Here is a 14,966-nt window from a genome sequence, read left to right on the forward strand (position 1 = left end):
GCGAAAAGTGTACAAGTGTATTTATATGGGATATTTTCTTCAATATTATTTGTGTTATAATAATGATTTCTCCACAACATATTGTTATGAATTTTATATCGTGCAACATGAACAGCTAGATTTATAATAAAGCAGCATTTAAAGTAGATAAAAGAAAAAAAATATCTCTTTATAAGTAACATGAATATCTAATAATTATATTCATATGATTAATGTAAAATTTTTCTGTAAATAATTGATATAAAAGTTTATGTATAATTATAAAATAATGTAAGTAATAACATTTTATGTATAATTGTGAAATAATGTAATTTTTTTATATTTTGCATGTAAAAATTTAAATTTTTATATTAACAGAATTCTGTTAATTACAGAAACAACAAGGTATTTATTTTCAGTGAAAATCAGAATAAATGTCGGCTAATTAGACAAAGTCTGGAAATTGAAAAATCAGTAACAATAGTAAATTGTAAATACAATCAAATGCAAATAGGCCAAATTAAGCTTTTCTTGTTTATCAGACTTCTCAGAACATAGGTAATCCCCATGGATTTAGTTATTGCTAACAAATGAGGTAAAGAAGTACATCATTTTAGAGCTTATAGTCTTAAATTATTTGTATCAAGATAGAAAAATATTATCATATGAAGGAATACATTGCTGTAAGTTTCTAAGTGTATTTTTATGGCTATGTGCCAGTTATCATCTAATGTAAATATTGTTTCTTTTTCAGGTTCAAGTTATTCAGCAACCTCTTTCAGCTTCATATCTTCAACATTTGTACCCACAGCAACAGATGCTTTTTCCAGGTAACCTAACTTTGCAACATGCTGGCATGACCACTCCAATACAGAATTTAGGTGCTACTCAAGGTTTAAGTCTCCAGCTGCAGGCAAAAACAACTTTGGATGCTAAAACTTCAGTTGGAGGCCAGGCACTTCAAGCTGTAAACACATCAAATAAAGTAATTGAATATTTACAGTTTTTCACAAAAGGCAATAAGTTGCATTTTTAGTTCCTATAAGAAAATATTTATATGTTTAAGGTCACAGAGTATAATGAAGGAGGTGAAACTGCTTGGTAAAAAAAAAGGGGGGGGGTCCTAAAATGTGTTCACCAGATGTCGCTTCTGTTCCATCTTAGCAGTTCCAAATGTAAACATTTATTGAGTAGCCAGGCGGCTAAGCTTACTAGCGGGTTGAAAAATGTTTGCTTTTAATGTGATGAATTGCATTATTATCAACGTTGTAATATTCTACTCACTAATGATTGTATTTTATTCCTCAAATTATAAAATTAATTTTTTCATGCTGTAGGGCTTGTACTTTTTATGAATGATTAATTTGAAGATAATTTTTCAATCCCTCCCCCTTAGAAAAATAATCATATTACTGGTAATAATACTTACTGTATATATGTTAAATTTAATTAGAATAGGCTCTTTGCGTCTCTCATTTTGTAAAATGCTCAGATACACAGCTTGATATAAACTGTGACGAAATTTTAATGAAGCTTATGGAATTTTTTGCTTCAGTCAGTAAATTTTCTTTACTATCATGAGTTATTCTTTTTTATGAATCAGATGTCAGTTTTGATTTTGATTTTTTTATCGTTTTCTGTTAAAAATTTCCATATCTTTGTTATTTGAGAAGTATTTTTCAAATTGATTTCACAAGATTTTAAAATAGAATTCGAATTTGAATTCAGTTAAATATTCTGAACACTTGGTTATGCTGAACTTTATATTATTCATAATTAAATATAAAGAGTTAAAAATATTGAAACTAATTCAATCTATCTTTAATTTTGTGCTGCTTTAACTTCTAACCAATAAATGCAGTATTTTAACTAAAAATATAATGCAGATCTTTTTTATTTTAAAAGTACATGTGCAGGAGGAAAATTCTGTCCCATTCAATAGCCAAAAAGATGGAATTTCTTATGTTTAGAAAAATTTTATCGCAGTTATAATGAGATGATATTTTCTCGCTGTTAAGTTTCAAATTGGTACATGTAGCTTTTTTGAAAAAAAATGTTGTGCATGTGTTATCTTTTACTGGAAAAGATCCCCTATTTTTTATTTTCATTTATTGAACTGATTATTTACTAATAGAGTCTAATTAGATTTGTTGCAAAACTACCAGTTTAATATCAGAATATCTAATGTGTGCTTGCTGCGGTATTTAAAAAATATAATTACTTATGTAGAACTAAAGTCTGTTTTCTCTTGCAGTAATTATTTACTTTTTTTATTCTCAATTTAATATCTCTTTTTCAACGATTAAAGACTCACATTAAAAGAAACAAGTTCAATTAAATAACAAAATTTTAATAAAAATGTAACAGTAATTATATAAGTAATCCTGAAACAATCTTAACAGTATTGTTTTATATTGTTACTCACAAGGGTGAGCTATAGAAGGCTAGAGTGATTCGTTCAATTTGCAAGCACCTTGTTCTTTCCCACCAGCAGTTGAGCAGCAAAAGTCACCAAACACTGCCAGTTTGTAACACTTGAACAGTTCTACAAATTCAAATTTAAATTTAAAATCCTTGGGCATAATGGTTTTCACTCTGCACTGTAACAAGATTTAGATCTTAATTTTTAATAGCCATTCATTCATGATCAGGTGGCATGATTTCATATTCATAACTTATTTAATATGCTGAATTTATCTCACAGAAAATCCATTTTTCATTACACTTATCCGCTGTTATGTTTTCGCTCAATCATGCAGCATTGTCTTCTTTTCCATTTATTATAAAAACGTATTTCAAACTGAAAAGAAGGAGGGAATGAGTTTATCCTCTTTTCTGTAAATGAAATAGAAGGGCAAATACTCTATCTTTCTTGTATAATTTCAGAAATTTATTTAGCTTTAAAATCTAATGATTGCATACTTTCATGGATGAAATGCAAATGCACATAAGTTACATGCAATATTTAACTAATTTCCAATTTATTACTTTTTTTATAAGCATACAGTAAATATTCTCTTATTTACTAACAATCAAGACATTCTGAAAAGTTATATAAATTCGTATATATGATCAGTCATAATATAAATGTTGCTCACCTTTGGAACTCTAAATATATCTCATTTCTTGATTCCCAAGCTTTTATTCTTCAGTCGAACAGTTCCATAACCACTGTTGCGTCCAGGGACGAAACAGTTTCCATTATTTGACTTTTTTATAATGAAAATTCATATCAAACCAGTATTTTTGCTATTACTATGCAAATACTACGAAAAGACGGAAAGCTAGTGATTGCAGCGTGCTTTATAAATAATGCGACAATAAGTGGACCATTTTTGAGGAAAATGGTAATACCAGTTTCCCTTCTTTTTTATATTCCATGGTTTAGGTTATGATCTGGTTGAGGTCATGGCTAGTGACCTGAGAATTGCATTTAAGAGTGCATTTTTATAGTATAAGTTTGTTTTTGCTATATTTGATGTTAACCTTGATAATGTTATATTTTCTATTTAATTTAATTATGGCAGTAAAATTAATATTCTGATTTTCTTAAACTGTTTTACAGCCATTATCTTAATGACAGTTTTGTAAAACTATTTTTGTAGTATTGTATCTTACTGCATAAAATTCTGGCTTGGATGTTACTCATTAGTAATTAGTGGTTTCCTTCCTCATTTCCTTCTGTTACAGTAGAATTAAAAATGATGACATATTAATGTATCACTAGAATGTACATCATACTAAATTCCAAGCATCACATTTCCTTAAGTGCTTCAGTAGATAAGCTATTTTCACATTTTTAGAGCAATTTTGGAGCCATACTAATTATTGTTTGAAATGTAAAGAATATTTTTTTAAAAGTTCAAATCTAATAGATAGCCTTTTTTCTCAACTATGAATCTACATCATGATTTCCATGATAAAAGGGCTTTTCATAAGATTTCCAGGGGTACTGATTTCCTTTCCTTCCTCATTATTTTCCAGAGAACATCAATCATAGTGGATTTGTTCTTAAAAAGAACTCTTTTGAAGATGTGAATGCACTATAATCCATAGGTGAAAGGTCAGGGGACTTGCAGGAAACCATTTAAAAATTGTGCAATACTTATCTTAATTTTTTCCAAGGAATGCAGTAATGCTTTTCAAAGTTTATTTGACCTGATGATGTCACTGAAAGTCAATGGGATAAAGAAATGGTATTTTTTCTGTAAATATCTGGCATAAAACTCTCTCTTGATTTTACATCGAGTTAATTTAAGCATTTTTTCCCATTCTTAGTTTGTATTTCCCATTGTAAGAAAACTGTATGACAATCGTAAACTGCTTTCTGAAACTTGCTTTGCATCAATGAAACTAGGTTTGTGCATTTTGTGTTCTTCGTTCTCAATAATAAATAGGCGATCAAAATCACAATAACAACCTTGTTTTTAGCGTAAGTATATTAAAACACTCAATCGATTTCAAGAGCAGCTAAAGGGTCCCTCCTCTTGAGGAGAACGAAATTCCTAGAAAGGGGAGAAAAGAAGAAAAATAAAGCATTGGCAAAGGAGTCTCAGAAACACGTGGTCCTTATCAGCACTGCACATGGTTGTAACCGGATATTGAATCAGAGTTACACTGGCCGCCTACTTTTACTGAGCCAGGTTATCTGATCAAACATGACACAAAGACTAAAACTCAAGAAAATCGGCGAAGTCAAAAAATAGGGAGCGAGGGGCAACTGCACCTTCATGCTCCAAGTCTGAACTTCAAATAAAGGGAAAGCAACCTCTGTAACGGTTTTTTTATACTCTCCGGTAGTACCAACGCGAGGAGGCAACACCATCTATCGGCAAAAATAATAACCAAGAATTATGTTAATAGAATTTTAAAGGCGTTAGGAAGGACTGGATTGGACTTAAAATCATTCACTAAACATGCTAAATCTTTATGAATGTGAAAAGCCTCAAGAGAATCCAATTCACCAATGGAAGAAGCCTTTTGGATAATTTTTGCAGATCCAAGTCATGCAAATAAGTCAAAATTATGATTTTATTTCCGATTCTGATACACAATTGAAGACTTGTTAATTTCGCCTTTTCGGACATAACATTCATGTTCCTTGATATGAAACTTCAACGCTGTTTTTGTTTGGACAATATATCTTAAAGCAAGAAGCTTGCTTTAATAGCATTTAATTCTTAAGGAATTTATAGTATATTATGTTAGTGTGGCTTAAGATATATTAGCCAAACAAAAAGAGCGTTGAAGTTTCATATCAAGGAACATGAAGCTTATGTCCGAAAAGGTGAAATTAACAAGTCTTCAATTGCGTATCATATTTGGAAATTTAATTATAATTTTGACTTTGGATCTGCAAAAATTATCCAAAAGGCTTCCGTTGGTGATGAGGCTTTTCACATTCACAAAGATTTAGCATGTTTAGTGAATGATTTTAAGTTCAATCCAGTCCTTCCTAATGCCTTTAAAATTCTATTAAGATAATTCTTGGCTGTTATTTTTGCCAATAGATTGCGTTGCCTCCTCGCATTTGATACTACCGCAGGATATAAAAAGCCGTTACAGAGGTTGCTTTCCCTTTATTCGAAGTTCAGACTTGGTGCTTGAAGGTGCAGTTGCCCCTCGCTCTCTATTTTTTTACTTCGGTGATTTTCTTGCATTTTAGTCTTTGTGTCGTATGTTTGATCAATAGCTTGGCTCGGTAAAAGTAGGCGGCCAGTGTAACTCTGATTCAATGTCCGGTTACGACCACGTGCAGTGCTGATAAGGACCAGATAAGTGCTGATAAGGTTTCTGAGACTCCTTTGCAATGCTTTATTTTTCTTTTTTTTCCCCTTTCTAGGAATTTCGTTCTCCTGATGAGGAGGGACCTTTAGCTGCCCTCGAAATTTTAACATACTTACGCTAAATACAAGGTTGTTATTGCAATTTTGATTGTCACATTGCTGTGTTTCTCCTCTATTCTAATAAATAGACTTTTTTTTTTTGTTGTTGTTGTTGTCATTTAGGTAAACCCATGCTTGATGATAGATCGCAATGTATTTCCATTTATCTCTTGCTAAATAATTTTCATACAGGGTTCTAGAAATTATTCTGTGCAAGACAACTGTGTGTTCTTGGCAAAAAGAAAATTTCCCTTTCCAATTAATGTTGCTAATACCACGCATTACACAACATTTTTGAATTATGAAATAGATGTTTCTCATCATAAATTGCAAAAACATACCCTTCAACGTACAGCTTATTTATGTGCAATGTTTTGAAAGAAGAGTAAATTTAAAAGTAGCAGATAATATTTCTCATTTCAAATAATACATTATTCCCAGAAATTTTTATTCCAAAGCATGTGCCTTTTTAAATTTTTATCAAAATTTTTCTAAAAATGTGTAAACGCCCTCTGTATGTTTTAAATATATATATAAGTGGATTTTTTCATTTTACTTTTTCTCATTTGTTTAATATTTACTTCAGGAAGCATGCATTTTGATATTAATAAATTAATTTTTCTCCTTCATCGTAATTTTTTCACATTTAATTTCCTTAACATGCAAAATAATATTTAAATTTATTTTCCTTTTTCCTGGTGGTGAGGGGAAGTTAAATTCAGTTCATTTTGTTGTGCAGTAAATGCTTTTGAAGTGTGAAATAAATTGTCATATCATCAAGTTACGTAAATACCTTGCATTCCTCTCTTGGAAAATAAAATTGACAACATCGTTTTAATATTGTCCTGTTCATGAATGTCTTATTGAAGGGCATGGCTGTAAATGCTGGTACAATGATGACTGCATCCGGTCAAGTTGTAGGAACTACTCCTAAATCAAATTTTCCTCAGCAGATGATGACAACTCCAGGGAAATCAACAATTATCCACAGTCAATCTGGATTTGCACCAGCAAATGCCAATCAGACTGTAGTTATTGGACAGTTAGGAGTACTTCCAAATCAGCAGTCCATTTTCAACCATAAAGCTCTAGCCGATTCACAGAAAGGAAAAACATATGTAAGTTCAAATATTTAATTATTAAGGCATAATATTTAAATTATTAGTAAAAAAAAATTGAACATTAGAGTTGTGTACAGCTATTGTGCAGTATTCATATGCATAATATGTGTATTTCAGATTATACAGTGCAGAGTGTAATAAACAGCATATATATTAATATGTTAATATATTATTTTACCATAGTAATATATTTTAGCTAATTTTTTAACCAAAGTAACCAGTTTTTATTATTTTTTTAAATTCAGAATGATATTATGAACTGACCTTCTTTCTGGATATTGCAAACTCTCAGTTTTAATTTTTGTAACACAATATAATTTTTTATATAATTATTCTCACATTTTGCATTTGTAGTCTATGCTTTTCATTTCTGTTTTATGAATAGAAGTGAAAAATTGAGGTTTGTATGTCTTATTCATTTATTTGAAATTTTTGTCAGTAAAATGGAAAGAGATTCTAACTAAATTTCTCAGAACATGTTGGAAAATTTTTACTTTAATTTTGTTTTTTTGTAGTCTTTGCATGATTAAAAATTGATACTCTTCTATTGTTGGGACCACATTCAGAAATATATGAATGTATTTGCACATATGTGTGTGTATATAGACTCGCATATTTTTGCACACGTACATTCCTGAATCCGGTCCCAATAACAGAAGAGTAATTTAATCCTCAAACTTTTTTATAGTTTGTTGTTGATCTTCTCATTTTTTGATTAATTCCAACTGTCAGTCATTTTTATCATCTATTACACACTAAACTTTTTATTCAAAATTAATTTTTATCATTTGTATACCAGGGTTTTGCTGCTGGGTATAAAAATTTTTAAGTAAATAGATGACTTTCAAAAAATTCTATGTGTTAGTTTACTGTTAGAAATAGTGTTTATTAAATTATTATTAATTTGCAATTTTTGGTAAGATATACCTTTGATTTAGAGACCCAGTGGCGCAGTAGCTGCACATCGCGCAGCAGCACCACAGGTCTGGGGTTCGATTCCCGGGCTGGGCAAGGTCGACTCAGCCTTTCATCCCTTGATTTCCATCACTTAGGTCAATAAAATGAGTACCAAGTTTGCTTGGGGACTAAACACTGGGGGTCCTATGATTAAGCTGACCACTTGTGCAGGGCATATGCTTACGTACCTTGGGGGCCCACGATCAAGAAAGCAGGTTTGGCCCAGTAGGGCTGTTATGCCACTGAGTTTAGTTTTTTTATACCTTTGATTTAAAAGTGCAACATTTTTTCTTATTGCCGGTATCATAAAATAAAAGTAATGATGAACCTGGAAATATTTCTCTAACAAGTCTGGGATACATATACCATCTTCATACTTTTTTAGTATCTTTTCTCATCTCTGTGGTGATCCGATCAATTTTCTTATTAAGTTTCCTAAATCCTCATGATGTGCACCAGTGTCTTTATCCAAAGCTATAAAATGACTGTGTGATGTGGCATCACAAGTGCATTCATTCTCGGTCTATGTTTCTTCAAGCAAGTCACTTCCACAGGTATGAAAATATGCTCAGTCACATGTGCTCAGTTTCAGCAGCGAAATGTCGTTAATGACTTTATGTGGATGCGAAAGGGTGCTCCTCCATATGTTGCCGCATGTGTTCAGCAAGTGCTGCAACACCATTTGAAGGCAGACTCATCTTCCCTAACTTTGTACTTTCACTGTCACCATGACCCCCAACCCCACTCCAGTGGATTGGTTCTGAGGATATCTAAAATCTAACATGTACACATCAAATCCATGACATTTGTCATAATAAAAAAATTCCATAAAATGTGAAGTTATGCAGATTCCTCCTGTGATATTACATTCATCACTGCTATCAATAATCTCCCACATACAGTGCATTATCATCTGCAAAGGTAGGCAGGTTAAAATCTTGTAATTTCAATGAAAGTTTTTTTTTTTTTTTTTTTTTTTCTCTCTTGTGTTGTCATTGGTCGTTTGCAATGCTGTTCTTTGCAAATGTTTTATTTTTGCAAAGAACAATTTTCATCATATATATATCTTTCGAGTGCCATTTATAGTTTTTCAATGTTTATAGTTTCATCAGTTTGACAAGGGGGGGAAGAGTGTTGCCATTAAAAATTTCCAGAAATTTTTCCACTATAACCGTCCATAACTATGAAAGCTCTATTTTAAATCATTCCATTCTTGAGCGCATATCTTCAATTATCAATATATGAAATTTTATTTCAGTTGGTTTAACGGATAGGCTGCTGGGGTTTCATAAATTGGAGAAGTTTTTTTGACATCTGTGTATGTATGTATATATATATATGTTTATGTATGTATATATGTATGTGTATACATATGTATGACTGGTCAAACTTCCTGTACCGCCATTAGAGGCTTAATAGGGCTTAGTGGAGCTATTAATTAAAGAAACAATGAGATCTAAAATGAGGCCTAAATCAGGCCCATTACCATCTACACCAACAAAAGCACATCATTACATACTTTGTAAAGAATAACACATATTACTTACATGCGTAAAAATATGTTACTTACATATACAAAGAAATAAAATAACAGAATATCATAAACATCCTAGTTTTCCTTAAAACAGACAGGGAAATTTTAAACACAATCAATATATAAATTCATTTCGTTTACAGGTACATATTTTATGAAATGTGACAATTTCAATTTAGTCACTGTATTTTTACTTAGATTCTTTAGAGTATTAAATTTAGCAATGTCTGGAATAAATCTTAGAACAATATTTTTCATAGAAGAGCATGTAAACAACAGGTGCTCAATATCGACATTACTCATGCTACATGGACGGGCACAATTTTTTATTGAAAACCTATTATAATAAAAGGGAAAGTGTCCATGATTAGTTAAAGCTTGGTTTAGATGCTTGTCACTTAGGCATCTTCTCTCACTTACAGTAGAGATTAAATTATATGTAAATCTTTCTTTAGAATCTGGGTCGTCCCACTTTGCTCTGAGTCAAACTTTTTCTTTTCAACAAGGATTTCAAACTGTCAAAGGAAGTCTTTACTTCAAAATCAGTAATTTGATTTTCAGTGGCAGCCTTTGCCAATCTATCTGCTAACTCGTTACCAATAGTACCAATATGAATCTTCGTCCAGAAGAGTTTAATATCTCTGAAATTGCTAAGAAAAATGAGCATGTCTTTTATCTGTGTAATTAGGTCGTTACTTGGACAAACATCCATAATTGAAACAATTGCACTTTCGCAGTCACTATAGATTTCTACAGGATCTATTACAGAATTAGAAATAAGCCAATATAAGGCCTCTTGCAGGGCCACTAACTCTGCCTGATAGACAAAAGCATTGTCAGAAAGTCTATATTTCCTTTGTAAGCTTAGTTTCTCATCTGAGAATACATAAAAGGCTGCCCCCACATGACCATTTAATTTAGATCCATCTGTAAAAGTCGTGTCATATTTGAGAGGCCTTTATGCCAATTCAACCGTTTCAACAAAGCTGGGTGAATGTTTAAACCTTTGTCAAAGCCCAAATCTCTAGCTGAGAAGATCTCACTAAAAAAATGGACAGTTTTATTACCGGCTTTTAATTTAAAGATAGCATATTCTTGTTCTACTAAAGTATCGATCGGAGGACATCCAGCCAAAATCTGAAGAGCTACTGTGGAAACAGTTCTAAAACACTTAGTAATCCCCAATAAAGCGGTTCTTTGAATTTGCAAAATTTTGTTATGCATTCGGACCGTTCCAGTTCACCGTGTGCAACATGCATACAAGATCTTTCTGTCAATAGTCTGTAAACTCTTAAGAAATTTACCTTGGAGATTCATTTTACTAAATGTATTAAGAATGTGGGAGCATTTGATCTAGGTAAGCTATAAAAGTGAGCTTTTCATCGATCATAATGCCCAAATATTTGATTCTCTGGTTGTCCATATTTTTTTCACCTAGGATGTATTAATCTAGTATTAGTTTTGGCAATATCCAAAAGAAAGCTCTTCTTTGAATCAAATTTGAGTTTAACATGGAAAGACCACTTCTTTAATTCTTGAGTGGCGAAACTTAAAGCTTTATCAATAGTATGGCGACCACTTCCCATGGCCAATAGGCACACCAGCGACCAAGCGGTAAAGACGCTGAACACTGGTACTTCGGTCTGAGGTTTGAATCCCACGAACGGGCTGGCTGCATGGGCATTTTCGTGGTTTTTCCCGTGTGTAACGTGTATACGAGCCAGTTTTCCAGGGAAAGCCCTCCATGAAGGCATCCCTTCCTTTCGGCAGATAGCCCTCATGTGCTTTGCCATAATTGAGTAATCCAATCCAAAATCCAATCCTCCCATGGCCAATAAAACAAAATCGTCAGCATAAGCTTGTATACTAATATTTTGTGTTAACAGGGTTCGTACGGTCCTTAAAAGTTCTTAAAAGTCCTTAATTTTTTCAAAAATGATTTTTGGTCCTTAAAAGTCCTTAATTTTGGCCAAAATGAATAAACGGTCCTTAATTTTGCTCATTTGACATTTTCTTATCATTTCTAATGATTGCCATTCTCAGTGTGAATTGCGATTTCTCATGATTTAAAAAAAAAAAAAAAAAAACCAGCTACCCGAACGAAAGTATCGGTGTCTGATTGGCTATTCACCCAATCTTTTGAAACAGGTGTTATCCATAAATTTTGGCAGATTGTGACGAAAGCATGAAGCCGGAAGTTTTTTAAGAAGCAAAAGTGATGATGAAGGTGCTCGAGAAAAAAAAAGGGGGGGGGATTCTGAAAATATTTGCCAAAATTAGAGCAGTCCCAACCTGGAAGGCCACAACCCTTCCGACGCCGATGCCTGGCAAGTGCATTTTCAATAATCTGTGGCCTCATCAAGCTGACTATAAAGACTGGATATTGATGGATGACAATCCTTATAAAGCTAAATGTGGTCTTTGCCTGAAACAAATTGAAATTTCTAGAATGGAAGAGTCAGCGTTGAAAATTCACATGAAAATTAAGTTTCGTTTTATCATTTCAATTTGTTTTTACACGGTTTTGCTTAGCTTAATTTCTGTGTTTGTTTCAATTAAGCCATAAATTAATTTTTATCACCTTTTACGGAGTTTATTCTCTTTTGCACATACTATATGTATGGGATATCGGAATTATGAGTTTATTTCTGCAGATGGTCTGTTATCGATTTCGCGGGAAATCTGTTGGCTCCATTTCGATTTTAGGTCTCCAGTTGCAAATTCGGTAACGCTAGCCGAGAAAAAGTGAAGTTCGGAAATATGTTTTGAAGCTTCAATAGACAATTAAGTATTTGGTTTAATCCTATGCTGTTAATAGCAATGCATTATTTTTGCTAATAGCGATACAATTATTAGTTGAAAACAACTAACTAATTTTAAAAAAATTTAATATTTTTAAAGCTGAAAACAACTAATTGAAACTAATTTTCCTGAATTAACTAGACGCAAAATTAACTTTCATGAATTACTAAAGTTATTGGGTAGAAGTTTAACTGAAAATATACATTCCATATTATATATATATATAATATGGAATATATATATATTTATACAGTACAAAGTCTGAGGTTTGGACTCGTCGGGACTTCGGCGATTCCAGATTTGAGATTTTTCCGGATATTAGATCATTTTAAATCTACTAAGATGGCACGTAGAAATTATAAAATTGAAAATATGAAATCGTGGTTTATGAAATAATGAAGCATTTATGATTTAAAGGGTATCAAAATTTAAAAAAGAAAAGAACTTAATATTTATATGTTTACTTTATTAAACATTTCTTTCAATGTGAGTTGTTTGATTTGTTTTCTCTGCTAATAATTTAGACTTATACTATAGACATATAATTTCTTGTTCAGTTATTAAGTTCCATTGTTCAAGTCCTGTAATTGCTGTGTCGAGAATTCCGAATAACTTGTCAAAAATTTTTTTCTCGTTCAGTAACCTCTCTGGTACTTTCTACACTATCGGTAGCTGTATTTTCTGGATTTAGAACCCATACTACAGATTTCGCCCTCCGTTAATTGATTGATGATTGGGGCATTGTCATCGCAATGAAAAACTTCTGTTTAACTTCCCTAAATTCTGCCGCCTGGCGCAGCCGTGCGAGCTCTGGTGCTGGTTCTGGCTTTACGTGAATAACAAATCAGTTATTCTTAATTCAAATAGCACTAAATATAATCGTTTGTCCTATGAGTATCATCAACAAAATCCATTTTTAGCATAAGGAAAGAAATTTCTGTTAAATCTCCCCTTGTCAGCATTTTAGCGCATTAAACTTAAATCTGTAATCGGATAATACTCTGTTATTTGGCGTCGCTGCATGAGTCATCACTCAAGTTGTAATCCGTTGATAAACACGTGGTGATGAAAGCAAAATACAATAAATAATGATTCGCGATTTCGGCATCAAGGATATAAAATATTAGTTGGTATAAAATTAACAAATGTTTCGGTTTGAGATTATGCCAAGCAGATACGCAGCTATGGAGTTAAGTTACTAATCACACAAATTTATGCTAAAATAATTATTTCTTCAATAATAAGATTTTATTTAGCGCCAAACTGAGATTAAGAATCGGGATTTCCGGCATGTTTTTTTATGATGAGGAAAAGAATCTAATGCGCATGCATAAAGCATACCCCTTCCCTCCAAAAAAAGCCCTAGAAAATTGGTTGGTGGTGGCTTTGAGGTCCGGAATTTAGATCATTCCAGATATTGGATGTCCAGATGTCAGACTTTGTACTGTATATATATAGAGAGAGAGTAAAAAATGTATATTTTTAGTATACATTTCTTATTATATATATATACACATACATTATATACATATACACTCATGTCCATAAATTAAGGATAATGCAAAATCAGGCAAAGGAAGAGTTAGAAGCAAAACAAATTTGACTTATTTGTAAAGCTTATTTATGCATCACGAAAATAAGGTCAGAACTCAGTACCTTACTTCTGCATTTATAGGGCATGCAACAAGTGAAATTATTTTATCCAAATATTATGAATGTGTTGAAAAACTAGACTTGTCATAACTCTTACAAATATCAATGAATGGTCCTGCAGTAAACTGGAAATTTTATGATTTATTGCAACAGGACTTGACAAAGGAATATAACATTCAGTGCTTGACATTAGGGACATGCGGTTTACACATTCTTAACAATGCTTTCAAGCATGGGATGTCATCCACTGGCTGGGACATTCCATCATTCTTAACCTCCTTATATTAGATTTTTAAAGATTCTCCTGCAAGACGTGAAGATTGTTTTAAGTATATATGGCTTAAAAAAGCTACATGTGAAGTTCTGCTTTTACCGATGGTTGCAAAATGTCCCAGCAGTTGAAAGAGCCATTGAAATATGGGATGACTTGCTACTGTACATTAAAAAAGTTGAAATGGGGAAGTTTAAAAAAAATTCATCGAAATCCTTCTCAAATATTTTGGAGGCAACTAAAGATAAAACATTTCTTATAAAATTTTAATTTTTTTCTCTCTCTGTTGAGATATAATTATTGCCTTTCCTTCAAATATTATTGCCTTTCCTTGAATATTATCAAAGTGATAAACCACTTATTCCCTTTTTCGCTGAAGATATCTTAAAACTTGTAAATGATAGCCTTCAGCACTTTAAAGTTTTGAAACTAGAATATTCAAAAATAACTAAAGCAAAAAATGTTTATAAATTTAATTTTAACGATCCAAATTGTTATAATGATAAAAGTAAAGTTTATTTGGGATTTATTGCTGAGCAGTTAATGAATGATAAATGCCGCAAGAAGGACATTTCACAAGCTGAAAGTTTTGCATTGAAACAAGAAGGTCAACAATGTGTCTTAACAATGGTACAACACTTAATGTCTAAATGTTCAATAAATTATTCTCTTATTCGAAATGCATCTTGTATAGACCCGCGATTGATGGTTAAAAGTCCAGAAAAAGCCCAGAACAAAATGAAAATAGTTCTAACGGTATTAAT

The 14,966-nt window shown here is 32.0% G+C and overlaps 1 protein-coding gene across 5 annotated transcripts in view; it reads left to right on the forward strand.

Annotated features, from left to right (window-relative positions):
• Window positions 1-14,966, forward strand: part of LOC118204962 (uncharacterized) — a 97,074-nt gene that overhangs the window by 27,009 nt on the left and 55,099 nt on the right. For 4 of the 5 annotated variants that reach the window (XM_085819936.1, XM_085819937.1, XM_085819938.1 and 1 more), the window contains exons 3-4: window positions 734-964; window positions 6,734-6,982. In XM_085819936.1, the coding sequence (XP_085676062.1) occupies window positions 734-964; window positions 6,734-6,982 (480 nt within the window). The remainder of the gene's footprint in view (window positions 1-733; window positions 965-6,733; window positions 6,983-14,966) is intronic. The other variant, XM_085819939.1, reaches the window with a different exon arrangement.

This window comes from Stegodyphus dumicola, chromosome 7 (assembly GCF_044657685.1).
Source record: "Stegodyphus dumicola isolate Sdum_Otavi_A_Nest chromosome 7, ASM4465768v1".
Taxonomy (NCBI): Eukaryota; Metazoa; Arthropoda; class Arachnida; order Araneae; family Eresidae; genus Stegodyphus; species Stegodyphus dumicola.